This window comes from Poromitra crassiceps, assembly GCF_964638095.1.
Source record: "Poromitra crassiceps genome assembly, chromosome: 1".
NCBI lineage: Eukaryota > Metazoa > Chordata > Actinopteri > Beryciformes > Melamphaidae > Poromitra > Poromitra crassiceps.
Window position 1 is genome coordinate 96,432,800 of NC_139623.1, and position 25,334 is coordinate 96,458,133.

The following is a 25,334-nucleotide window of genomic DNA, read 5'->3' on the forward strand; positions in this document are numbered from 1 at the left end:
ACCATGTTTACAATTTAAAAACTGTGACAGTTCACACAACTTTAACACGACATGCATATATTATACATCAAACTCTTGAGCTAATTCTGCTCTCACTCAGAATGTCAAAATATAAGCGATGTGATGTATACTTTTTGAGATATTAACGTTTGTTTGGCACAATTCATACTAGTTAACTGCCGCGGGGTTACGCATTTTTGGGTGGCAGTGACGTCTCGCTGATTCGTCCTATAGTCATAATCACTAATTGAATAGTTTAATTTAATTCTAGCAATAGTTTAATTTAAATCTGCCAATTGCTTCTTCCATTTTACTGCCCACTACATATTATGAGAAGCAGACTGACACCAGTACTTTGTAAACATTGTTTTGATGCCAGAGATGTACATAATTCAACACAGATTGATGTAGCAGCGCTATGTTGGAAGAGATTTTCTCAAATGGGATTCCTATCTGAATAATCTGGTGTGTGCATTCTGGAGTAGTATTGCGGTTCCTAATCTGTCTCAGAGTGTGAAAATGTATTTGAAATCACTCTAAAAGATGGCCATATTTACTCTGATGTCCCCTCTGATTGAATGTGACCGTGTGTGTGTGCTCTGTCCTCAGCTGTCCCCTTCCCCCTGAGCCACCGCCTCACGATGAAGGAGGTGTTTGACTGCGAAGGGAAACCGCGCGTGGACCTCCTGAAGGCCCACCTCACCAAGGAGGGCCGGGTGGAGGAGGCTGTGGCTCTTCGCATCATCAACGAGGGAGCAGCTATCCTGCGCCAGGAGAAAACCATGCTGGACATCGAGGCGCCAGTCACAGGTAGGCATTTACTGTAGACATTTGCTTGTCACTTGGGCCACTCCAGCTTGGGTTAACTGCTGGATGGCAAGCGTAGAACTGGTAAGGATTCAGTCTCGGGCTTGAAGCTGAATCATCCACTTGTCTATCCACCCTCCTGCCTTAGCTTGTGCAAGTTTAGGACTGTCTGGTATTCAAATATTGGACCCTATCGTCGTACGGCACTATTGTTTGCAAAATTACAGTTAGGACTCAAGATTCTTATGAAAATACCCCAAAAAAACAAAAACAAAATTAAAACATGCCCCCAGGGCAGAAATATGGAGAAAAAGGTGGCGGCAAAAAAGCCATCTGTGCAGATAACACCTGTGACGACACTTGGGCTGTTATGGTACTTACTATAATAATAATAATAATACAGTCAATGTGTACAGCAGAAAGCTTTCCAAAACACCAGATGTACGATAATTATCGCATTTGTACGATAATTTACCACCAAAAGCAGTAGCATTTTGACCCTCTGTCAGGTACGATAGTTTGACACTGCCCAGAATGCATTTTGGCATTGACGGGAGAAAAATAAAACTCTGCTCCTTTTTCCCCCCAAAGGCAACTTTTTACTTTCTGTTTAGTTTGGGCTCTATCGATTGTTACTATGGCACTTTATAGTTTCAGTAGTCAAATGTAACTAGTAGTAAAAACTAGTTGACCCCCAATATGCAATCGGTTTTTCAAAATAACGGCTATTTGCAAAGATACATTTGGGACCGACCATCTCAGCTCGTGTAAGCCAGCTGCAGAATGGTCTTAGGCGGACAACTTTATCGTCGGAGACGGACACAAGTGGCACTTACTGGAGCTCATGAGAAGAGGATTTTTAGCTCCAGAGGGGAGGAGTTTCAGCTACAGAGGGGGAGGAGTTTTAGCTGCAGAGTGGAGGTGATGTAGGCTACTGTAGTGAGCGGCCTCTCGACAGGCGGACAGACCGGGACAGACGGTCGGCGTACGGAGATAATGTTCCGAGGGAACATTTATTGATTATTGTATATTAAATTGTCATTCGTCACAGGTGTTATTGCTAGATTAGAGGGTTTTTATTTGCACGTGGCAGATGCTTCACAAAAACCAGTCTAGATGCAGCTATGTGTGGGGAAAAAACAAAAAACAAAAGAGAATCCTAATTGCTACATAAAAGTCCCACATATTAATGCAAAGTGGTGTCTAACCTGCGTCATGCTCTTTAAGCTATCGTCTGCCTCCACCATCCAGTTTTGCGCTGGAATCTAAGTGCAAACACAGGTGTAGGCATGGCCCAGGCGTGTCTACTGGCCTTAGCGCGCCTCTTAGCCTATCATCTGCCTCCAGCAAGTGTCATTTTGCACTCTGGCAAAGATGCTATCGCCATGTTCTGAGCGTAAACACAGGTTTGGACGTTGTCCGTGCCAAAATAGGCGCTCCAGCGCAATGTGTTAGAAAAAATTTCCTTGGGTGCTCTCAATTTTAACCCCACTGCGCTTGAGCGCATGCAGTATTCTCCGCGCAGTGTAGGAAATCCTCGATTGGATACATTACGCATGGCATGGGATGTCCCGGTCTCCAAAACCTCGCGCGTGCACACACTCCCCCCACATTTATTTTCAACTATAGCCTACATTGCAGAAAAAACACACACCTTGATTTGAATATGAGAATTTGTTTGTCATGGTTTTAATAGGCTACATAATTCCCGGCCATACAGGTCTGTGGTGTTATGTGTAGGCCATAACAGTAGATTGCTTTTGAGAAAATTGTGCCAGTACAGTAACCTCTTTCCCTGCAATTACATGCATGCAAGACCAGCTTCTCCACAGCACGGATGGCGTGACCGCAGTCGATAGCTTAACCCGAGTGGACAATTCTGATATAGGCTATTGAAATAGGCTAGAATTAAAATCTCACACATCCCTACCCTATTAAAGAAACAAATATTTTTAAATGTGTATGTTATAGCCTATATGAACGAAATTACAGTAAGCGTGCGCTTACTGTAATTAGTCGTTTCGTTCATAATAACACCATGTGGATAATCACTGCGTAACTGCACGGCAGCCCTTTGGTGTGTTTCAAATGGATCGTTCCATCAGCACCAATTTCCGTTAGTTTCTAATGGTTTATCTGAATCTGAACTGGTTCATCCTCCAATTCTCTCCCTTTCTCTTCCCTCTCTCTTTCTCTCCCTTCTCTCTCTCCCTTCTCTCTCTCTCTCTCTCTCTCTTCCCCTCTCTCGTTCTCCCCATCTCTCTCTTTCTCTCTCTCTCTCACTCTGTCCCTCTGCTTGCCCACGGCACTCAGCAAGAAAGAAGCTGCTGATACAGATGTGACGCTGTGGTTTTTAAGGGCAGTGGACAGTATTCGTTTTGGGCATAAACACGCCTATTATGGAAGTTTGCGCGAGATGACGCCAAGCACAGCGGGCCGACACGCCCACAATTAGGGCTTTGCGTGGCGTTATTCCAGCGCAAAACGGACGCTAACGCAAAATTACTGCCTTTGCGATGATAGAGCCCATTGTGTTCTAGAACTAAACTGGTGCATCCATGGCTTTGTTTGAGACACAGAGTAATGGTTATTCATTGTGTTCAACAAAATGTAACAAGCCGTTCTAGAAATATCTCGAACCAATTATACTGAACTAAACATATCTCGTTATAAGTGTGGCATTGCCTTACTGTTTGATGATATTGTTACCTTTTGATGCTGAGGAGCTTAGCTTATTTGCCAACTGGCAAGATATCAGTCCCATGTTGAATGCATGAACATGTATTTTATATATTTATATTTATACTTATTTTGGCTGAGGTTGGATCTGTGAACAAAAACCATGAAGATGCCTCTTTGATAAGGACATGTGGAGTAAATGGGTCAGTAGAACTTTCCTCTGAAAAAACAAAAACATGTATAGTCACATATCGCCCATGGCACACCAATCAAACATTCTCCAGCAACTGCAATAAGAATGTTGGCAGTTGTTGGAGAATGTTTGATTGGTGTGCCATGGGCTTAACACAGACTGGATTGTTGAATTTGACCAAACATCTCCAAACAAGGACAGACAGCCATGGCACACCAAACAAACATCTGTGTTTGTCCCTGTTTGACAGACAGCCATGGCACACCAAACAAACATCTGTGTTTGTTGGAGAATGTTGGATTGGTGTGCCATGGGCCTTATGGTAATCCCATGTGTGATTGCAGATGGAGATTTAACAGAATGGGTATCATGGAAATGCTTGTGGATGACCTACTGTAAACTTATGGCTGTACAGTATTTCTATATACTGTATAGTCTGGAAGAGAATCTGACAGTGAATAAAAAGAGAGGCATTGGACTTGAATGACTGAAGGGACATGGAGTGAGGCTGCGCATTCACAACCTAGTACAAAAATAAACCCAGCACAGATTTAAAAGGAGGATGAAGAATAGATAGCAAGTGAGGATTCTGTGTGTGTGTGTGTGTGTGTGTGTGTGTGTGTGTGTGTGTGTGTATGTGTGTGTGTGTGTGTGTGTGTGTGTGTGTGTGTGTGTGTGTGTGTGCGTGCGCGTGCGTGCGTGTGCGTGTGTGTGTGTGTGTGTGTGTGTGTGTGTGTGGAATCACACTGCAGGAAGCTGTCAAATACTGTAGTTCTGCAATAGCAGAGGCTCTATATGGGCTCTATCGTCGTACATGCGCTATCGCTTGCGCACCGGTTTGTAACCCTAACCGCTTTTTGATATGTGTGTGTATATATATATATATATATATATATATATATATATATATATATATATATATATATATATATATATATATATATATAAAACATAAAAACAGTCTCTACAGGAACAAGTCCATATGAAGTTGACCGCACACTCCAGAAGAACAGGGTGACCAATGCTGTATCAAATTATCATATTTATTTTATGAAGAACAACGCGTTTCGCAGGCTTGCTGCTTCATCAGGTTCATAGTAAAAGTGCAGTGATTACAAACACCTTTGTAGCAGGCCGTGTGACAGAACGGCCCGTCCCTCAATGAACAGGTCAATTAAGAAATTAAATGAGGAAACACAGGTTACACAATAAAAACATACCTTAATGGGCAACAAGTGTAAGGCTCAACACATTTGGAACCAGAAATGCCCGCAATCACATTAAAAGGGCAGCAAACCTCCTAAAGAGAGTCAATGTAACAAAGGAAAAAGTGCAGCAGTGCAGCAGTGTAAAGTGCAGCAGTTGCTAAAGATGCCCAGGAGATGGTGTAATCTCCATAACAACAAGGGGAAGGGGGCGGGGGGGGTGTTTGGGGCAATCAAAACATACAAGTTTGTATGTACCCATTGTACAAAGGTAATAAATTTAAAATAGACGTGAAAAATACAAAAAACAGAGGACAGCGATATTACCCTCATTACACTCATTACAAAAACAAATACAACTCATGATTGTCATTGAGCCCATGAGGCTCCATTGAGTCCAAAGTGAAAATCCAATAGGACTCTCTCTGTAAAAGGAGTTTCCTCATGTTACCTCCCCTAGGTGGGAGGGAAACTCTCTCAATACCAACAAACTTAAGAGTGGCTGCTGAACCATGGTTACGTTCCTTGTAATGTTTAGCTATTATGTAATCCATGTTACCATTTCTAATGGCCGCTTTGTGCTCGGCTATGCGTAATTTAAGACTACGTTTTGTATGACCGATATAAATTTTTCCGCACGGGCACCTAAGTAAATAAATAACATTCGTGGTATTACAATTAATGAAGCCTTTGATTTTATACTGTTGTCCGGTTTTAGGTTTTTTCACGTCTATTTTAAATTAATTACCTTTGTACAATGGGTACATACAAACTTGTATGTTTTGATTGCCCCAAACACCCCCCCCCCCCCCTTCCCCTTGTTGTTATGGAGATTACACCATCTCCTGGGCATCTTTAGCAACTGCTGCACTTTACACTGCTGCACTGCTGCACTTTTTCCTTTGTTACATTGACTCTCTTTAGGAGGTTTGCTGCCCTTTTAATGTGATTGCGGGCATTTCTGGTTCCAAATGTGTTGAGCCTTACACTTGTTGCCCATTAAGGTATGTTTTTATTGTGTAACCTGTGTTTCCTCATTTAATTGCTTAATTGACCTGTTCATTAAGGGGCGGGCCGTTCTGTCACACGGCCTGCTACAAAGGTGTTTGTAATCACTGCACTTTTACTATGAACCTGATGAAACAGCAAGCCTGCGAAACGCGTTGTTCTTCATAAAATAAATATGATAATTTGATACAGCATTGGTCACCCTGTTCTTCTGGAGTGTGCGGTCAACTTCATATGGACTTGTTCCTGTAGAGACTGTTTTTATGTTATTTTGATCCTGCTTGCTGTGACCAGCACCTCCCTGCTTGGATTGTGCACGAGTAGCCTACTTTTCCCTTGATATATATATATATATATATATATACCGGTATATATATATATATATATATATATATATATAAAACTATACTTACTAGTTTCAACTACTTTTGCTGGGCAGTCATTATTGGTGTCTACAAAAACAACAACATTTTGATTGAATTATAGGCTACAATGTAACAATGAGAACAATAGAGAGCCGCAGGGATGACGTATTTTTGTAGGCAGAATGCGGAAGTCCCGAACTTCCTGGTTCTTCACTGTTTCTGTCTATGGGATTTTTGAATGGGTTTTTGCCGCGATGCTTCAAATACGGTCTCTGGGCAACGCAAGACTAATCAAACGCGAACCAGAGTTCCGTCGGATAATCTTCACACATGAGGACCACTTTCATGAGTTTTGTAGCGTAAATGCGAGCCCTAGAAGTAAAATGCTCGAGCTAAGCTAATCCAGAACTACACACTGTCGCATAGGCTTCCACGTCACGTCAGCACTAACCTGGACTGTTGTTGGATGTGTGCACTGATTACCCCGGGCTGAATGGGGCTGAACCAGGTGAGGGAAAGAGAATTTCCGTGTTCGCCCTTTGAAGTGGTGACGTTATTGACGTATATATCCCCATCGACTCAATAGTGTAGTCTCATTTAGCCGTTTGCTAGCTAGCCGTCCTTTTAACGGCACGTAAAAGCTTCAAAACTCGTAAAAGTGGTCCTCGTGTGTGAAGATGATATTACTAAACACTGGTTCGCGTTTGATTAAGCCAGCGTTGCTCAGAGAGATTATTAGAAGCATCGCGCCAAAAACCCATTCAAAACTCCCATAGGCGAAAACTGTGAAGAACCAGGGCTGTTAGCATCAATGATTTCCGGACTCGTTACTGCGGCTCTCTATTAGGCTGCCATCTATGAACATTCCTGAATTGAGTTCATTGATACAACAATTTCAAACCAACTCACTAATTTAATTTGAACCAAAGTAGCTGCCAAAATAATGGAAGCATTCGAGTAATTGAGGGATGCATTATTATAGAAAGCAGGCTAAATTGTGCCCCCCCCCCCCCCAATGTGTGACTGTTTCTCTCTTGACATACAGTAACACGTTTTATTTCGAAAATTGACAGGATGTTTTATTTTATTATTCTGGCGAATTCCTGTCCAGCTCGATCTGCTCTGTGCTGCTTGACGCAACTCAAAGAGAGAAGCGAAAATACACAGGCCGATTTGTTTAGTGGAGCAGAGCGGAGAGCCGCTTCGGGGATGCCTCTGGTGGACACAGGCGTTCACTAGACTGGCGGCGACCAGCTCCAGTGTCGGCCTCGCGGTCGTAATGCAACGTTTCCTGGTGGAATCTCAATCTGCCCGGCTGCCCGGCAGAGAATTTAGGCAGAAAAGAGAAAAAACTTGAATGGCTGCGCATCAAAGGAACTTAGAAGTGAGTAGACGCAAAGCCGTCTAAAAAATAAGTAGGTAGACAGCGTCTACCTGCGTCTACCCTCCACTACACCACTGGCCACGATACCATCCAGTTTTGCGCTGGGATCTGAGCGCAGACACAGTAGTGGATGTGCCCTATGCCAAACCAGACGTGGGACGCAAAATGCTTGCCTTCTGCAATCCTCAGCATTCCACAAATTCTTTGCGTGCACGCAATTTTAAAGCGGCTCTTAAACAGCTCTTAAGGCTGTTACACACTAACCTGACGCTGCCAGATGGATGTAAGTTGGTTCACATTAAGTTTCACAACCTAACATCCATCTGGGTTTGGCCAAGCTACCCTGCTGAAGAGGGCGGTCACTTTTTTCAAGCTACTTGGCAGGTGATTGGATGGACCGTCTGTCTGTCACCGTCTGGGCGTGCCAATGCCAACCAATCAGATCGACTTGCCTTCATGACGTAGCAGCGGCAGCGCCTGGAGAATTATAAACAGCTAGGAGTACAATTGCTAAATAGTTAGCATGGAGGTCGCAGATTTTTGCTGTTTTTGTAAGGTGAATATTGGGTGCAAACATTGACTATTCAATTTGCCAAAAGAAAGAAGAATAACTGCAGATGTCTGACTGAGGATGAAGTGCAGGTAGGCCATTTTGCACGTTAAATGTAACTGATTGGATTAACTGATGTTATGCTAACGTTAGCAACATTTGCGAGCTAGCTTGGCACCAGCAGTCCACAACTAGCTAGCAGCCGCCCCGGCCTCCGGGCGGGCGCCGCCCGTGCCGGGGGCCCCTCTCCCGGCCGTGGACACCCAGGGCAGCCACCGCCCACGCGAGGGGCTCTTGGCGTGGGCGGTGGCTGTGCTGGGTGCCCGCGGCCGGGAGGGGGGCTCCCGGCACGGGCGGCGCCCGCCCAGAGGTTGGGAAACTACGTCTGATGATTGATGATTAATGTTAACGTTAACAGCGATTAATTACTAACACATATCGTTGTTCGTTTCTTCAGGGAACTGATGACACGATATGACACCGAGTGGCACGCACCCTGGACGGCTAACGTCATGGAGACGCAACGCTCTCTAGCCTCTATGATCATGACAATAACATCAGCCAAATGCTTTGATACAATATAATGATTTAACGCTACTATTTAGCATTAAGGACTGGTGAATTTGAGCATATCTGTCAGTGGAATGGTAGATGTTTACGCATGACTGGAGAATGTTATTTGCTTACTTTTGTGATAATAAACTAAACGGAGAAAAGACGGCCGTGTGGTGTTGTTGTTACTTGTTACATACTCTGCTGGTCTTGAGGCACGATTGGATAAAATGATAAGATGATGTAAATTCATAAAGATGTTGATGTCAGATGAATCTGCGAAAGGGAGCTGCCTGGAGCCCAGAGGACGTCAAGGTACCAAGGTATGCACAGAGATGAGGAAAAACACCCTTAGGTTAGTACAGTAAGTACACCATGCAGCATGTATTTGGATATAATCTCAAACTTTAAGAATGGCTCCTTGTTGATTTATTCCTAGTATTGGCTCCCATGCCGTTTGTTTACCCCCTATCAAAAGTACAAGTGCAACATCTTAAGCTATGTTCTATCGATAAACCAATTTCTCGAGTAACAGCTCCAAAATATCAGACATAAAGGACTACAATATGCTTGTGAGAGCTATATTCACACTTCACAGTATAATTTATGCAAGCGTCATACGGGGGAAAATATCAGATAAACTGATTGTTATATCCTGAGATCTTTAATCTCGCCTGTATAACATAATATGTCACTCGGACACCAACGTGAGTTAACGTGGTTTATTGGACAGCAGCCAACATTCCAATCATGCCAGTCATAGCAGAATACACTGCGTTCAGCTACGGTAACAGTAAAGGGACAATACATGACACTGATCTTTGCAGTTCTGTGTTGATTAGCTAATATTTCAGTGGCATTTTGATTAACGTTATGATTTATTTCTATTTGGAACAAAAATGATGGTTTAAGAGATTACATGTTTACTGGGCAGTGGTGAGAAGGGCTTTGTGTTTGTGTGACTCTGGCGTGAATGGCTAACGGCTAGCCATTCACTAGCCTTACAGCTAGCTGATGGCTGCTAAGTTCTCCCAGCCTAGCAACGGTCTGAAGGCTATCTCCCCAAATTCTACAACAATGTCTTGTTTACTAACGTTCATAGTTGATAACGTTACAGCAATACAGTTACGGTTTCGTACTCACTGTAAGATCAAGTGTTTAACGTTTATGTTAGCTTATTGTTTTGAATAGAATGTTTGACCAGCCCACTGGAGCTAGCCTTGGTAGCCGCCGCCATGTTGAATAGTGAAAGAACTACAAACGCACAGGCGCTTCTCGGTGGCGTCACACCCGGTCTCGCCTAAAGCCCGCCCGTAGCTCACGCTGATTGGGTCGCCTGGGCGCGGGTCGGTTTAAACTCCAATCTTGAGCCGAGGTCAGACGGAGGTGGGATTGTGAATTTGTGGAACAATGCCGCCCCCATCTGGCGGAGTCAGGCTAGTTACACACGAAGAGCGATGCGAATATACAGCATGAAATGACCCACCTGTCAATCACAGCAACAGATGTGTACACGTCGGAAGCGAATTTCAGAAAAATTGACCTTGGTCCGAAAAAATTAACGCTGCAATAACACTCAGCGAAACTTCACCGTTGGTATGCACGGTTGCATTGACTGAGTGCAGGGGAAATCCTGGCTTGGATACATTACGCACGGATGTCCCTCTCTCTCCGAAACCTCACGCACACGCTTGCACACACACGCACACCATACTGCATCGCCCAGATTAATTAATCACCAATGCTATAATTAATAGCCTAATATTAGTCTACAATTATTTCCCCCCTTTGAGTAGCCTACATTCATCTCTGTCAGCTCTCATCTCCCTCTCGGTTAGGCTATATCACACTCCGCCTCGCTCTCAGTGATAAAGAAAATAAATAAATTATAATCCCAAATCCCCTTTACACCGCACGCAAATGGTATTTTGCGCATCACAGAGAATAGCAGATGACTTGACAACGCCCATTTATTTGCACTGCGCCCGGCGTTAAAGCCCCATTCAGCAACTTTTCCAAGTTTTCCTATTGGAGAAACTGCGCCCTCTGTGTGCAATAGTATCAATATCGATATCGTCGTTCAAAGTCAACAAAACACAGCGCCAGAAAGCTCTATGTACATGTTGTGACATTGGGTACTCACAGCGCCAGAAAGCTCTATGTAGGCCTACATGTTGTGACATCGGGTACTCACCACGTGATGAAATAATAATCCATAGTTACGTGAAACATCATTTTCGTAGCAAATCCAGTTACTTCCTTGTTTTCATGAACACAACGCTCCCGCTGTACAGCGCATGCGTGCATCTTGCCACCGGCACCATTTACCGGCACGCAGGCACCAAATTGCTTAGTCCCAGGAGAGGCCTTTGGAGGGCGGTGTGTGTGACCAATACAGGTGACATTCTCCCTGTTACAAGTCACTCTACCATCCTCAACGACTAAAAAGCTGTTATATTAAGGTGAAAAAGTTACTGATTGGGGCTTTAAACACGCGCAAGCGATAAATTACCGCTTTTGCGACGATAGGGCCCATATGTATGTCTCTAAAGCCCCTTTTAGACTGGCCAAAAATCCCACTAATATCCACAAACTAGTGGCATTTTCTTCAGTCTAAAAGTTTCCAAGCCGGCCCGTTTAGCTGATAGAGTGACCCTACAAGTTAAGTGGGTTTTTACGCGACGGCTCTGCACATCACGGTGATATAAATCTTGGCGGTGGTCCAACGCGTGTGTGTCAGTACAGATTCAGTGATTTCCACAGGCTGATTCTTAACAGTTAATTGACAGAATATGGCGAGAGAAAAGTGTCTCTTGTCATGCATGAGTGCAGTGCACCCCACACAGCCCAGCCAGCCCCAGGCGCATAGACTGCGTCAAGTCAGCCAGAATGTAAGTAGGTCGTCCGCTTTAGCTCTTTCAAAATAAAGCCCTCGTTATAACGTTCACATTTTGAGTAATGCTTTACAGCTTCACTATTATGTCATCTTAACACATTGACTGCCAGCCGTTTTTTTTTTGCTGTAGGTAGCTTTTGCCAAGCCGTTTTTTTGAGGATTCTGGCTCATTTTACAAGAGCCGAGGATTCTTTTCTGCTTGGAGTTTGTCAACACAAAGTTCACAAAAGTACTAATAGAATGTGTGCTTTCTCTGTCTAAAAGAGTTAGTTTGTAGAGTTAGTAGTTATGTAGATATTAGCCGTTGAGTACAGCATGGTTTTAGCGTCTGAGACAGGAAGCTGAGATAATCGCAGTTTTGTGAAATTCAATCAAACAGGCAGAACAGTCACTTTAACCATTTATTTTTGGCATCAGTGAGAGATCAGACATCCAAACAATATAGTTCCGAACGCCCTCTCCTTCAACTCCTCCCTCCGTGGGCGTGTCTAGTGGCTTTCAGCCTGCGTTTGTCACAAGTGAGTGCTCTGCTGCTGGGAGTTTGAGCAGCGTCCCTCCCTGGCAGCGAGTTTGAGCAGCCTCCCTCCCTGGCAGCGAGTGTGGATAGGTCTCACTCGTCTCTTGGGTTTGAGAGCCCCGATGAAGCCCCGTGCGACTCTAGGCTTTATGCTGCCCACACAGTCCATTTCTGGAACCCCCCACCGCAGCAGCGCGAAAGCGTCCCCGCCTACAGTATGAGAATGAGGCTCGTTCGTTTCTGACTGTAAAATCGCCAAGCCATTTCCTTGATTTCCTTCCTTGGAGGAAGCAGCCGCGGGAGGCGGCTGCTTTTGGTTGACTTTATCTCTGTCGGGAGAGGACCGTCGCCACCTAGCTGGTCGGTAAAATAGATTATACACATTCAATACTTCCAATATCTCCATAGGAGACGCGGGGGGCATTGATCCACGTAGCACCGTCAAAAAAAAAAAATTTTTTTTTTTGACGACTCAACTCGTCGTTGGCAGTGAACAGCTGGATTGTGTTTGACGACTCAACTCGTTGTTGGCAATGAACGTGTTAACATCAAAATGAGTATTTTGGATACGTTTGCTGCTTCATTTGTTGTTGTTTTTCTCCTCCAACGTGCATCAGTGAGGCTATTTATTTGTTTAAATAAATAGCCTCATTAGTTCACATTAGTTTGACATTTTTTACCCGGATGTTTCCATTTTGTTTTGGCTGGTGGACAGCTGCATCTGAACAGCCGTGCAAGAAGAAGGAAAAGGGGAGGGGGAAGAGACAGCCTGCAGCGGTGGAGAAATGCGGATTGAGAGTGCGATATAAAAGTTTATACAACAGTTAGTTCCGGCCGAGCAATTTGATTGGACAAGAGGGATCCTACCAGTGCTGATATTTCATAATAACGCACTGGCGCTTCACTGTGTGTAGGGTAGGCTATATCACTCCGCTTCAGAGCTGCTCTAATCAACAAAACGCTTCACAGCTGCTCTAATCAACAAAACCCTTCAAGCAATAGACCAAATCAGCGGGATGTTTACATTTACTTCCGGGTACCCCTGGGTCCACACATTATAATGGCGGTGAACGGCACAAACTGACGTGTTGAAGACAAAAACAGACAAAGAAGACAAAAATGGTTTGTCCGTGTTGTGTTGTTGTTTAATATCATTCATAACAACACTTTCACTAACGTTAGTGGAGACCAGACTAGCTAATTTACCTGTTGGACCAGACCAGAGTAGACTTGAAGCTAAATTAAATTAACTTGGCGTCAGTAGCTCTGTCTGTAATAACCTCGCGTCACCAGGCTCTTCTCACGAGTCTGCAAAAAAACAGCGAGTTTGACAGACAAACAAACGTTATTAGCATGCTAACACTACACAAAACAAACACAGAAGAAAGGCTAGATACGTCGGACAAGCATGTTTACCAACCGTTTAACCATTTAAATTGAAAGTAGTCGGCCGAAAACAACGAGAGGGTTTGACAGCATTTATATGACAACACGCACATTTAAACCTGCCGCCTTCCCCAAGTGGTACCCGGAAGTAAATTTGTTTACATGGTGACGTCACGGTGATTTGGTCTATATCACACGAGAGGGAGTGCTGCTGTTGTCTAAAATGTTTCACAGCTGCTCTAATCAACAAAACAAACACCAGCCACGGTACATTGAACGTTATTCACAAAGCGTAACACAGCTACCGACAGCGCAAAGATGGATTTATTTCCTAACATAACTAACATGATACATGCCATCACCAGACTCTTATTTCACTGGCTGTACAGTAAATGAAAAGGTGCAAATCAATGTGTATGATAAAAAGTGGTTACATGCTGCCACTCCGACGTGCTGCCACTCCGACGTTCTGCCACTCCGAAATATCGGCACTCAGAAAGGGATCATGTCCTCCCCAAGACCCTAACCCAAAACCTAACCTCTCCCACCCCACGCCTAAACCTAAGGTCGGCATTGCGGCTTCTAAGGTGAACGACCGCCAGTCCGAATAATGGAAGTTAACGTTCGGAGTGGCAGGGCTTCGGAAAGGCAGACAGTTACCATAAAAAGTAGGCAGCCTGCAGTTAATTAGGCTACATTTTCAGCAACTCGTAGCGGAAAGCTGAGGGGACTATTTTTGTTGGCGGAGGAATAAATAGAGAAATCATATATTTTCTCAGCTTTTTGTCATTTTTTTAATCAGCTTTGTTTAATAGAACTGTTGTATAAAAGCAATATCACACTCGAGGTCGTGCTGTTGTTGTCTAATATCGTCACAGCTGTGATTATCTTCGGCACTCGGCCTGCGGCCTCGTGCCTACGACCGAATCACAGCCGTGACGATATTAGCCAACAACAGCACTCCCTCTCATGTGATATTGCTTAATTAAAAGACGATGCTGCTGCTGCTGCTACCCCCTGCTGCTTTCCTGGGTAACAAAACACGTGTACTAATGGGACTTTTGATGTAAAAAAGGTATAAGCGTTGGTCTGTTTTTTGGAGAGGCCTCAGACTTTACTTCACCAGGTTAAATACTTTCCCTTGCCATAATATACTAATTTAATAATATTTGGGGGGGAAATCTTGTATTGTATCAAAATCAAATTACTTTAACTAAAATAGTGAGTCTTCAGTGATTACCTCATGATGAACCAAAAGGCATACATAAATATTCCACCCAATAGCGTTTCTTTCTTTCTTTCCAAACAGCTTGTGTTCATCATGCTTTATGCTTGGGCCCTGTTGTTTGTTTATGTTAATTTGTCTTTCTTTCTTTCTTTCTTTCTTTCTTTCTTTCTTTCTTTCTTTCTTTCTTTCTTTCCTATGTTCTTACTTTCTTTCTTACTTTCTCTCTTTCTTTTATTCTTTCTTTTGTTCTTTCTTTCTTTCTTTTATTCTTCCTTTCTTTCTTTCTTCCTTTCTTTCTTTCTTACTTTCTTTCTTTTTTTCTTTCATTCTTAGTTTCTTTCTTTCTTTTGTTCTTACTTTCTTTTGTTCTTTCTTTCTTACTTTCTTTCTTTCATTCTTAGTTTCTTTCTTACTTCCTTTTGTTCTTTCTTTCTTAATTTCTTTCTTTCATTCTTAGTTTCTTTCTTACTTTCTTTCTTTCTTACTTTCTTTCTTTCTTACTTTCTTTTGTTTTTTCTTTCTTACTTTCTTTCTTTCATTCTTAGTTTCTTTCTTACTTTCTTTTGTTCTTTCTTTCTTAATTTCTTTCTTTCATTCTTAGTTTCTTTCTTACTTTCTTTCTTTCTTACTTTCTTTCTTTCTTACTTTCTTTTGTTTTTTCTTTCTTACTTTCTTTCTTTCATTCTTAGTTTCTTTCTTTCTTTTGTTCTTACTTTCTTTTGTTCTTTCTTTCTTACTTTCTTTTGTTCTTTCTTTCTTACTTTCTTTCTTTCATTCTTAGTTTCTTTCTTACTTTCTTTCGTTCTTTCTTTCTTTTTTACTTTCTTTCTTTCATTCTTAATTTCTTTCTTTCTTACTTTCTTTCGTAGTTTCTTTCTTTCTTACTTTCTTTCATTCTTACTTTCTTTCGTTCTTTCTAGGGATGCACGATAATTATCGGACCGATAAATTATCGGCCAATATGGCCATTTGCGTTATTATTTATTATTCCGATAATGGCCTTTTTCCGATAAATTATCCGATAATAATCCTGCTTTATTTTTTGCCTCGGAAGCGGAGCTTTTGTTGTCGCACATTCGTGACATCACAGCTGCGACGCAAACATGGCTGCTGCCAGTGTGTTGCTGCAGTTTCAGAATTATCAAACTACTGTAATTTGCAATCCATGTCCCACACAGGTTCCGAGAGGAGGGGAAACCTCTAAGCTGGCATTACGTTAAACCAAAGCTGGCGATGATGCAGCGGATATGTTTGTTGTTATTGTTAGCGAGTTTTGTTAGCATTAGCTCGTCGTGCGGCCTACCCTGCAGGCTCGTCCGCTTGGCAGACAAAATGCTTGTGACATTTACAGTCTGTGGCTTGTGATCAAACAGCCCCGCAAAAGCACTTAATACACAGAGCTTGCGTAAACTTATAGAAACTAATGGAAACCCCTTTACCCGAAATGAAACATCCAGGGATTGTGTATTTAACTCGCAACCACTCGCTAACGTTAAGCTAACCGCGCTAGTTAGCGTTAGCTGCTGGACCATAGTGCTGGACAGAGCCATCTAACAGCCAATAATGAAAACAAAGGCGCAGTCGCGCACATTAGGCTACATAAAAAGCGTCAGTCAACATAGGGTTCTTTTCTTTAATCTGGTGGCAGCATTTTTCAGTAAAAAGTGAAACAACACAGATGGTGTTGTTCCTCCCCCATTCATTGGGCCCAGGCTACAACTCACTGAGAACTGGAACCCATGCAAAATTTTAACAGATCAGTATGACAATAAGAGTCTAAATTACTATGCCTTTTGTCATTGTGTTTTATCTGCAGACTAAGCAGCTTGGCTTTCCGTTCTATAAAAGCCTTTATTTTTGTATTGACTATAATTGAGTGATACACTTTATTAAAACAATCATATTATATCAGAAGTTTTCTTTGTTTTGCGTTCACAGTGATGTCAGTTAGATTTGGTTAGGTCAGAGCTATGCTCACTATATCCATACATCTACCCTAACCCTTTTTTAACCCCAGGTGTGCATAAAATACAGGTTTAAAAAAAAATATATATATATATATATATATATATATATGTATTATAATAATTATCGGTTATATCGTATCGGTTATCGGCCAAGAAGAATATATTTATCGGTTATCGTATCGGCTCTAAAAATCCATATCGTGCATCCCTCTTTCCCTCTTATATGTTTGAAAATACACCAACCATTTGCACTGTGGACATCTGGTTTTGGTGCATGTATCAAAGTGTTGTCACGTTGTCATACACACCACATTCAAAAGCACTCTGCTGCTCCTGTACACTCCCTGTTCAATCAACATCCTCCAGTAACATGGCATTCAGTAGGTGTCTTCACAAGTTCTGCAACTAAGTGCGCTGTAAATGAGAGTTGACCCAGCATTGGGTCCAGTAGTTAGAAGAAGGTGGCAAATGGATGAAATGCACACATTGACCTCAGGAGAAGTCAGAGGCTGCTTGCCTTGACTGGGGTCAGGAAAATGGAGGCTTTAAGCATGAAATATGGATGATGATCTGAGTATTGTGTATGGGCATTTGTGAGCATGGATATGGAGGTCTGTTTTATCTCTTGAGCTAGAGCTATGTTTGAATGTCTCGGCAGCGGTGTGTGTGTGTGTGTGTGTGTGTGTGTGCGCGCGCGTGCATGCATTCATATATTGTGAGGCATTTATTATGAGACATTTATGCAATTGTGAATCTTTACTTGTGTGTGTGTGTGTGTGTGTGTGTGTGTGTGTGCGCGCATGTGTGTGTGTGTGTGTGTGTGTGTATGTGTGTGTGTGTGTGTGCGCGCACACGTGTTTGATTGCTTTAGTCACACCAGCAGTCTCCCACTCACATTGCTCTAAGCTTTGAGTGGGCGAAGGCCACTGTGGAACTGATAGGAGACAGAAAAGAGAGGAGATGGAGGATGAGGAGGAGAGAAGGAGACAGAGAATGATAATAATGAAAAATTGAAGCCAGTGAGGAAATGAAATGTAGGTTTGCACTCGGGAGCCGCAGTATTCACCTGGAAAATGCATGTGTCTCCCAGGGGGGCTGGAGCTCCCAGTCCTACTCAGCCTCCTAGGGTGGCTGCCGGCTGTTGACACCAGGAACATCTCCATGTGAGACACTGCATCAGGGCAGGAGGAACTGCTGCCATTTCTATTGTTAAAAAACTCATATTATGGGACAAAGAGCTTAGAACGTCTGCACCAGGATGTTGTGTCTCCCCAACGCTGCATACTACTTGTTCTCACAAGATACAACTTTACACATTTGAGTATACAACAGTAGCCAGAGATAGGGACAGAGTGAGAATTCCCCCACTGTTCATGCAGTTCGCACTAGCATTTAGTAAGTTCAGGGTGTTTAGAATCGTTTATGGCTATACTGTATATATGATTGTGTTTATAATGTTTATGGTTACATAACCTGTACGGAAAATCACTTTATTACTGACTTTCATATTTTCATTTTTCAACAAAAGCAATGGCAATGCTTACAAGGAGAGAGAGAAAACGACTTTGTGTTTTTTTTTTTTTTTTTTTACATTTCAGTCTCCATCGCCACTTCCAGATTTATTGGAAATACTATTCAAATAGTTGAATTTGTTGAACAGTGGAACAATTACAGAATATAAATGCAAATAGCTGCATCTTTGCACTTTTTATTTACATGTAAAGGTAAGCAGCTGTCCCCAAAATATTGATAGATACACCCCTCTCCCTCTGGAGCCACATATCTCTGCTGGATGAACAGGTCTCCTAACCTTAAGAAGCTGATTGCCTGCACTCCTTATAAAAGCAGACATTACACATTTGCATGGACACTCAAACATACACTTATTCTAAGAGGACTTTTCTCTCCACTCATATAGACGCACTGCACACAAAGTTTAAATTGGGAGAATCCCGTAGTTCTGAGATTTTGTAACATGTGCTCTCCCTCTCTGTGTTTTTCCAGTGTGTGGGGACATCCATGGGCAGTTCTTTGACCTTATGAAGCTGTTTGAAGTGGGAGGATCACCAGCCACAACACGGTACCTGTTCCTTGGGGACTATGTGGACCGTGGCTACTTCAGTATTGAGGTAAGAATAATCATAATATTATCAAGTAATTGAAAGAAATTTCAACTCTTATTATACATTGTTTATGAAACACTGGTAAGCATACAGATAAGAACTTACCATAAAGTATATGGCATATACACTCAATGTCACAAGTTCAGTCTAGTCTCAAAGACCGACTTGGCTCTTAATTGAAGCTAAACTGGTTGCGGAATAACACAGGTGCTTACTGTAATATGCAGCCAGGAGCCCCAGGAAGGAAGGAAGGAAGGAAGGAAGGAGGGAAGGAAGGAAGGATCAGATGAAGAATAAATGAACAAACAAGCAGTAAACGCAGACACTGTGAATTTGCATTAAGCTCACCTCTTGACTTGAGGGCAAACAGGCATGCTCTACCAATTCCTGAAACTATCAGAGAATCTTTGTCAGCTGTCAAGATCAGTCAGCACAGTTGTTATTCCTGCATTATAATATTATTCAAATGAAAGTAACCACAGTCAGCTAAAGGTTGATTTGAAGCCTTCTCTCTGGCTCACGGGCAACCATAGACGAGGCCAGGGCTTGATATCATGCATAACATATCTTATATCAAATTGATGTTTCTAGCTGTTTGCTGAAATTAACACTTTGTTCCGTGTATTTTTTGACAGTGTGTTTTATACCTTTGGTCGCTGAAAATCCTCTATCCAAAGACGCTATTTTTACTTCGAGGAAATCATGAATGTAGACATTTGACAGAATATTTCACCTTCAAACAAGAATGTGAGTACCTTTCAGTGCTTATCTTGTTATTTTTTTCTCTCTGTCTCACGAATGTCATATGTAGCCTGGAGCGCTTTTTAGTGGAAATGATAACTGGTGTAGCTTTCTGTAGAGAGGGTGAAGTTAATTCTATTCACCTTATGTAGCCACGCCCATTTGACCCGGTTGTGTGGTCGTGTGACGACTTCCGGCTAAAAAAAAAAAAAGAAAAAGAAAATGGCTGGCTGCTCCAATATCATCTAACTCTGAATTAACTAATAATTTAGCCAATTGTATGTAACATACCAAATAAAAGCAAACGGCAATGTCTAAGAATGCAACGCCATGTAACTGGCTCGTTAAGTCTCGCATTCCAGGGAATTACGTTAATGTCTGCGGGTCTTATAGACGTAAGTGGCTCGAGCGGCTTGGAGGAGAGAAAACTATCTGAAGCTTTCTTTGTTGGAGTCCAGGTATGTTTTACAAGAAAGTGCTCGTCATTGTCGATGATAACGTTATCTGACCTGGCTAACAGTGGATACTCGCTTGCTTGCTGTGTACCGAGCTCAAAGTAGTAGGCTACGTTCTTTATTTTACCTACTGCGCTGTCCGCTACAAAAACAACTCTCTTCTTCATGACGTTCTTTCATATTTCGCGCCGTGACCGCCGGACGTGTTAACACGACCCGGAAGAATTTGGCCCACCCCCGCGTCTGAACATAAGGTGAATATGAGAGGACAAAAATGGAGGGGTTTGTCTTTGAATAATGGGGAATAATTGGGAGTTATGATAAAACATGCACACACTCACACAGCCACAAAGGTAAAAGGCTTCATTTCTCTGGGTCTCTCACTATACGTACATGTAGCAGTAACAGAGCCTCATACCCAATGAAAGTATTCCCTGTTTTGCGCACCACCAGAACCACTGAGATAACATAGAAGGACATTTTAGCCTGATTCTTGTGTTGCCACATGAAAATGATTAAAACCTAATTAATGCAGTATTATATAATTATAATATTATATAGTCATTGGCTAATGGTGGTGGTTGTCCCCCATAATGAAATCAGAGGAGGGTTTGGTCCCGGTCCGTCCATCCGTATATCTATCCATCATGCACAATATCTGACATGATGCATGACACATAGATAGATAGATAGATAGATAGATAGATAGATAGATAGATAGATAGATAGATAGATAGATAGATAGATAGATACATTAGATAGATAGATAGATAGATAGATAGATAGATTTTATTTGACAGATGTTCAAAATACACAGTCTCCTCATTTGTAAAATAAACAAGCAAACAATCAATGGTCAGCACAGCACGCACCATTTAAGACATAAAAACAGCAACATCAGCATACATACACCATGCACAGTATTACAAACAATGAAGACATTACATACCCATGTGACAACAGATTCCATTCTGTAGCTGCTGAGTACAGAACTGTGTTTTTTCCTGAAGCAGTCCTAAACCTACAGGGGACAACATTTGTTTCATTAGCTCTGGTAGAATGCTCATGAGTATCACTGACGAGTTTAAAATACTGTTTTAAGTAGTGGGGGATGGACTATTCTGTGTGTGAGACACAACTTCAAATGCCTGACCCTGCTCTCAATAGACAACCATTTCAGTTCTGTGAATTGGGAGCGGTCAACATGGTACGAGAGGATAGATTCAACACAACTCATCAATTGTCATGGCATCTCAATTGTCATCTCTTGTCTGTAATTTAGTTTTGATGTACTTGGGGGTACTGGTATACCACACTGTACATGCGTAGTCATAGTGGGGTTGCACTAAAGCTATGGACAACAATTTCAGGGCTTTTGTTTGTTTTTTTAGACTTTCTGGCAAGGAATTTGATTTTTTGGTTGACTTTTGCTATGACTTTTAAGCCCATTCTCTCCCCGGTGAGAGAATGGTCCAGCTCACAGCCTAGATAAGTAACACAGCCTTTTGTTGATACTACTGTGTCTCCAACCTTAGCATTAAAGCCAGGTGATCTACCCAATTTTACCTTGGTCCCAAAGAGAATCGACTCTGTCTTACCTAAGTGAAGAGAGAGCCTATTATCTGTGAGACATTTACTTACACTCTCCAATACTCAGACAGCTCTCCACCATGCCCTTATCCCTTATGTGAAACAACAAGGTCGGAGTCATCCGCGTAAAGAAAAAGGGGACAAGAGCAAGCAACCTTCATGTCATTAACATAAACTAAAACATAAGAGGTCCCAAAACACTTCCTTGGGGAGCCACACAGATGTTGAGTCTTACCCCTGACAGAGTCCCATTGACGTCGACCTTCTGGTATCGCGCCGATAGATAAGATCTGATCCACTCTGTGGCAGAATTATTAAAACCAAGAGCCTTCAATTTATAAAGTAAAATCCGGTGATCAACAGTATCAAATGCTTTTTGCAAATCGAGTAGAAATGTAGAACCATTGCTCTGGTTTAAACTTTTCAAATGTGAAACTACGTTAGTTCAATTGTCCGTAACTCATGTAATATCTCAGACGCTACCTATTTGAATTCGACAAAACCTGGAAGAATAACACGTCTCATTGCTCTGTTTTTTGTTTTGTTTGATAATTGTTTCCAAAATTACACTGATTGGCCTTATTGGGCGCCACAATGGTTGTTTAATTCTTACTGATTGGCCCAAAGAGGTGCCACATGATGCATCATTCATGTTTACTTGTTAAGCAGTGTTACCACCTCTAGACCTGTATATTTATTTTCACAATAATCTTTTCTATTACTGACATCCATAGCATCCATTCAGTGCAACAGAACAGTCAGGTTCCAACAGAGAACTGTGCATACTGTATAGATAAGAGTCCTATTTCTCTAATGACCCATACCCATCAAGCCACCAAGTCAAATTTCTTGAATGTGCAAACTTACTTGGCCAAAAAAAACTGATAATGATCACCAAAACATCATATTACTGTATTAGTAATTATACTGGCACAACTGATTTACAGTAAGTCTCTCTTTGTCATCCACAGGTAAAATCAAGTACTCAGAACAGGTGTATGATTCGTGTATGGATGCATTTGACTGCCTTCCCCTGGCTGCTCTCATGAACCAACAGTTCCTGTGTGTCCATGGTGGTCTGTCACCCGAAATACACACCTTAGATGACATAAGGAAGGTAACAACCTACTGCCTCAGTGTTACCAGGTCTTGCGTTGGTTGTGTACATTTGAGCAGTTTGTGTGAGTTTTCATAAAGTAAATTTCTGCTTCTTTGTGTTCAGTTGGACCGGTTCAAGGAGCCCCCAGCCTTTGGGCCCATGTGCGACCTGCTATGGGCTGATCCTCTGGAAGACTTCGGCAATGAGAAAACCCAGGAATACTTCAGCCACAACACAGTGCGAGGCTGCTCCTACTTCTACAGGTGAGCCTTCTCCATCCCTGCTCTCAAAACTCACTTCTACAGTTGAGCTGTCCCATTTCATCCCTGCTCTCAAAACTCACTTCAAAAGAACTACATGTTTTCTTCTCTCTCGAAATCCCAATTTAGTAAAGGATACAGCATAGTGTTGCTTTAAAGGAACACTTGTATCGATAAAAATCAATACTAAAAATTTTAAACGGATACAATACTCATTTGCAACAGGTATTGATAGTATCGATAAGAATCAATACTAAAAATTTAAAACGGATCCAATGCTCATTTGCAACAGTATCATTATCAGCAGTGCTTTGCTCTTAATGACAAATCTAACATACTACTGATTTCTCCCTCCCTGTCATTGCTGGGTATCTGTTGCTTCAACAAGCTCAAAGTGTTCTGATAGGCTGATGACTGGAGCAGGGGTAATCTGCTGTGTCAGTGCAAAGTTTTGAATTAGTTTTATTGGGCCTAGATTATGGAGAAGCAGGCATCTGTCCGTCCATCTGTCTTTGTTTATTTTTTATGCCTCTTGATGTGTTGTCACCCCCCCGCGTAGCATAGAAAATTTCCAGGGTATCGGTATCGATGTAGAAATTCTAGTATCATGACATCCCTACACGTAGGTCAATGCTGCATAACACACAGACAGGAACATTTGGAGACACAATCACCCTCTGCCTAACAGGGTCATGTCACACGTGGCTGACTCCTGCAGTTTTCTCCCCCTCTCTGACCTTGCTCGGCTCCAGCTCCTCTCTCCTCTGCTCCTAGCCAAAACATCATGATGATCTAAATCTTTACTGTATTCGTGTACACCTGTCACTCATGATGCAGTATCTTTGCTTCTATTTGCAAAGATATATGTCTGGCTGAAATACATTTTTATAAGTCACTTCCTGGACTCCTGGCTTCAATTATTATTTTGATCTCAAATGGTTTTATCTCAAAGCTGCCCACCTTCACACTCTCGGCAATAGAGGTGTTGGTTATGCGGGAGAAGAATGTTATTGATACAAATTCCATTCTACAACAGAATGGATGAATGAACGAATGAAAGAATGAACGAAAGAATGAATGAGCAAGCAAGCAAGCAACCATAGGCTTAACACCTATAGGTTGTGTCTTGGCTGTAGCAGCTAGAGATCAGACACTGCTAGCCTATAATTCCTACTATAATTAAGGTTTCTACATAAATCTTAAGAAGATATAGGTAGTCTGTGCAAAAGCGACAATCTGGTTTGTACTGCCTTGTGGCTTATAAGAGGTTGTAGTAAAAGGAAGGAAACTGGAGCAGCTCGGACGGTTCAATGCCTTTTATTAAGGTGCAAAGTAACAGGCGTTTCGACGCCATATGCGTCTTCATCAGAGTCATGACAGACAGAGGCTGGGGAGGCATTTAAAAAGAACTACCAACAGGTGAGTAACAGGAGCAGTGCATTCAATCAGCCAATGACTGTCTTCCACCAATAATGAGCTGTGAGGTGCAGCAGTTTCACATGGGACAGCCCCACACAGAGAGATACATACTTAAGTACAAGGGATAAGAAGGCCAAAATAAAAGGCCTAGTGTTAAACATTAAAAAGTACAATGTGTTTAGACTAAATAAACAAAGTACAAAGCACTCAGAGTAAGAAAAAGAAAAAGCCCATAATAATAAGCAGCCAAATATATTTATTAGAGACCGTCTAGAGCGGCGATCCTCAAAGTCCGGACTCCGGTCCGCATCCGGACCGAGACGCCGTCCTATCCGGACCGAGCCCTATAACCTACAAATCATTGATAACTTACATTTTCACGGAGCGTTTCTATTTTAACCGGCACGTGCTTTTACAGTATTTACGGTACTACCGGTTTATCTGCCAGGAAGCTCACAGACCAATGAATGCGCTGTAAATCATCACACGTGATGCTACTCGGCCAATCAAATAAGCGAATCGTTTCTCTCTGTTGCTTCGAGTGGTGCTGCGAGAGCACACGGACGGAGGGGAGGTGACGCGAGGCGAGAGATAGTAATTTCACATGGTGTGCTCAAAAGAAACCACTCTTACATGTCCATTCATTGTTCTTACGAGCAGATCAAAACCAGTATGTCTCGTGTGAAGTGCGGTGCGATCCTGACCTGTCTATGGAAGCGCCACACATGAGCAAACACACACACACACACACACACACACACCAGGGCACACTCACTGCCCAACGCAACGGCATGCGAGGTTGATCGTCAGACAGACAGACAGACAGACAGACAGACAGACAGACAGACAGACAGATAGATAGATAGACAGGGAGCTCACTTCTCTCAAGAGAAAAGGTTGTTTGTTGGCT

General features: G+C 42.4%; 1 protein-coding gene across 2 annotated transcripts in view; it reads left to right on the plus strand.

Moving 5' to 3' along the window:
- The window catches only part of LOC310782512 (protein phosphatase 3 catalytic subunit alpha-like), a gene marked incomplete at both ends in the record, with an annotated part of 60,744 nt that overhangs the window by 10,424 nt on the left and 24,986 nt on the right, over nt 1-25,334 (plus strand). The window contains 5 exons of one of the 2 annotated variants that reach the window (XM_083643187.1): nt 610-810; nt 18,742-18,866; nt 19,496-19,607; nt 22,618-22,763; nt 22,869-23,008. In XM_083643187.1, coding sequence (XP_083499313.1) covers nt 610-810; nt 18,742-18,866; nt 19,496-19,607; nt 22,618-22,763; nt 22,869-23,008 — 724 coding nt within the window. Of the gene's footprint in view, nt 1-609; nt 811-18,741; nt 18,867-19,495; nt 19,608-22,617; nt 22,764-22,868; nt 23,009-25,334 lie in introns of those variants that run through there. The other variant, XM_083643188.1, reaches the window with a different exon arrangement.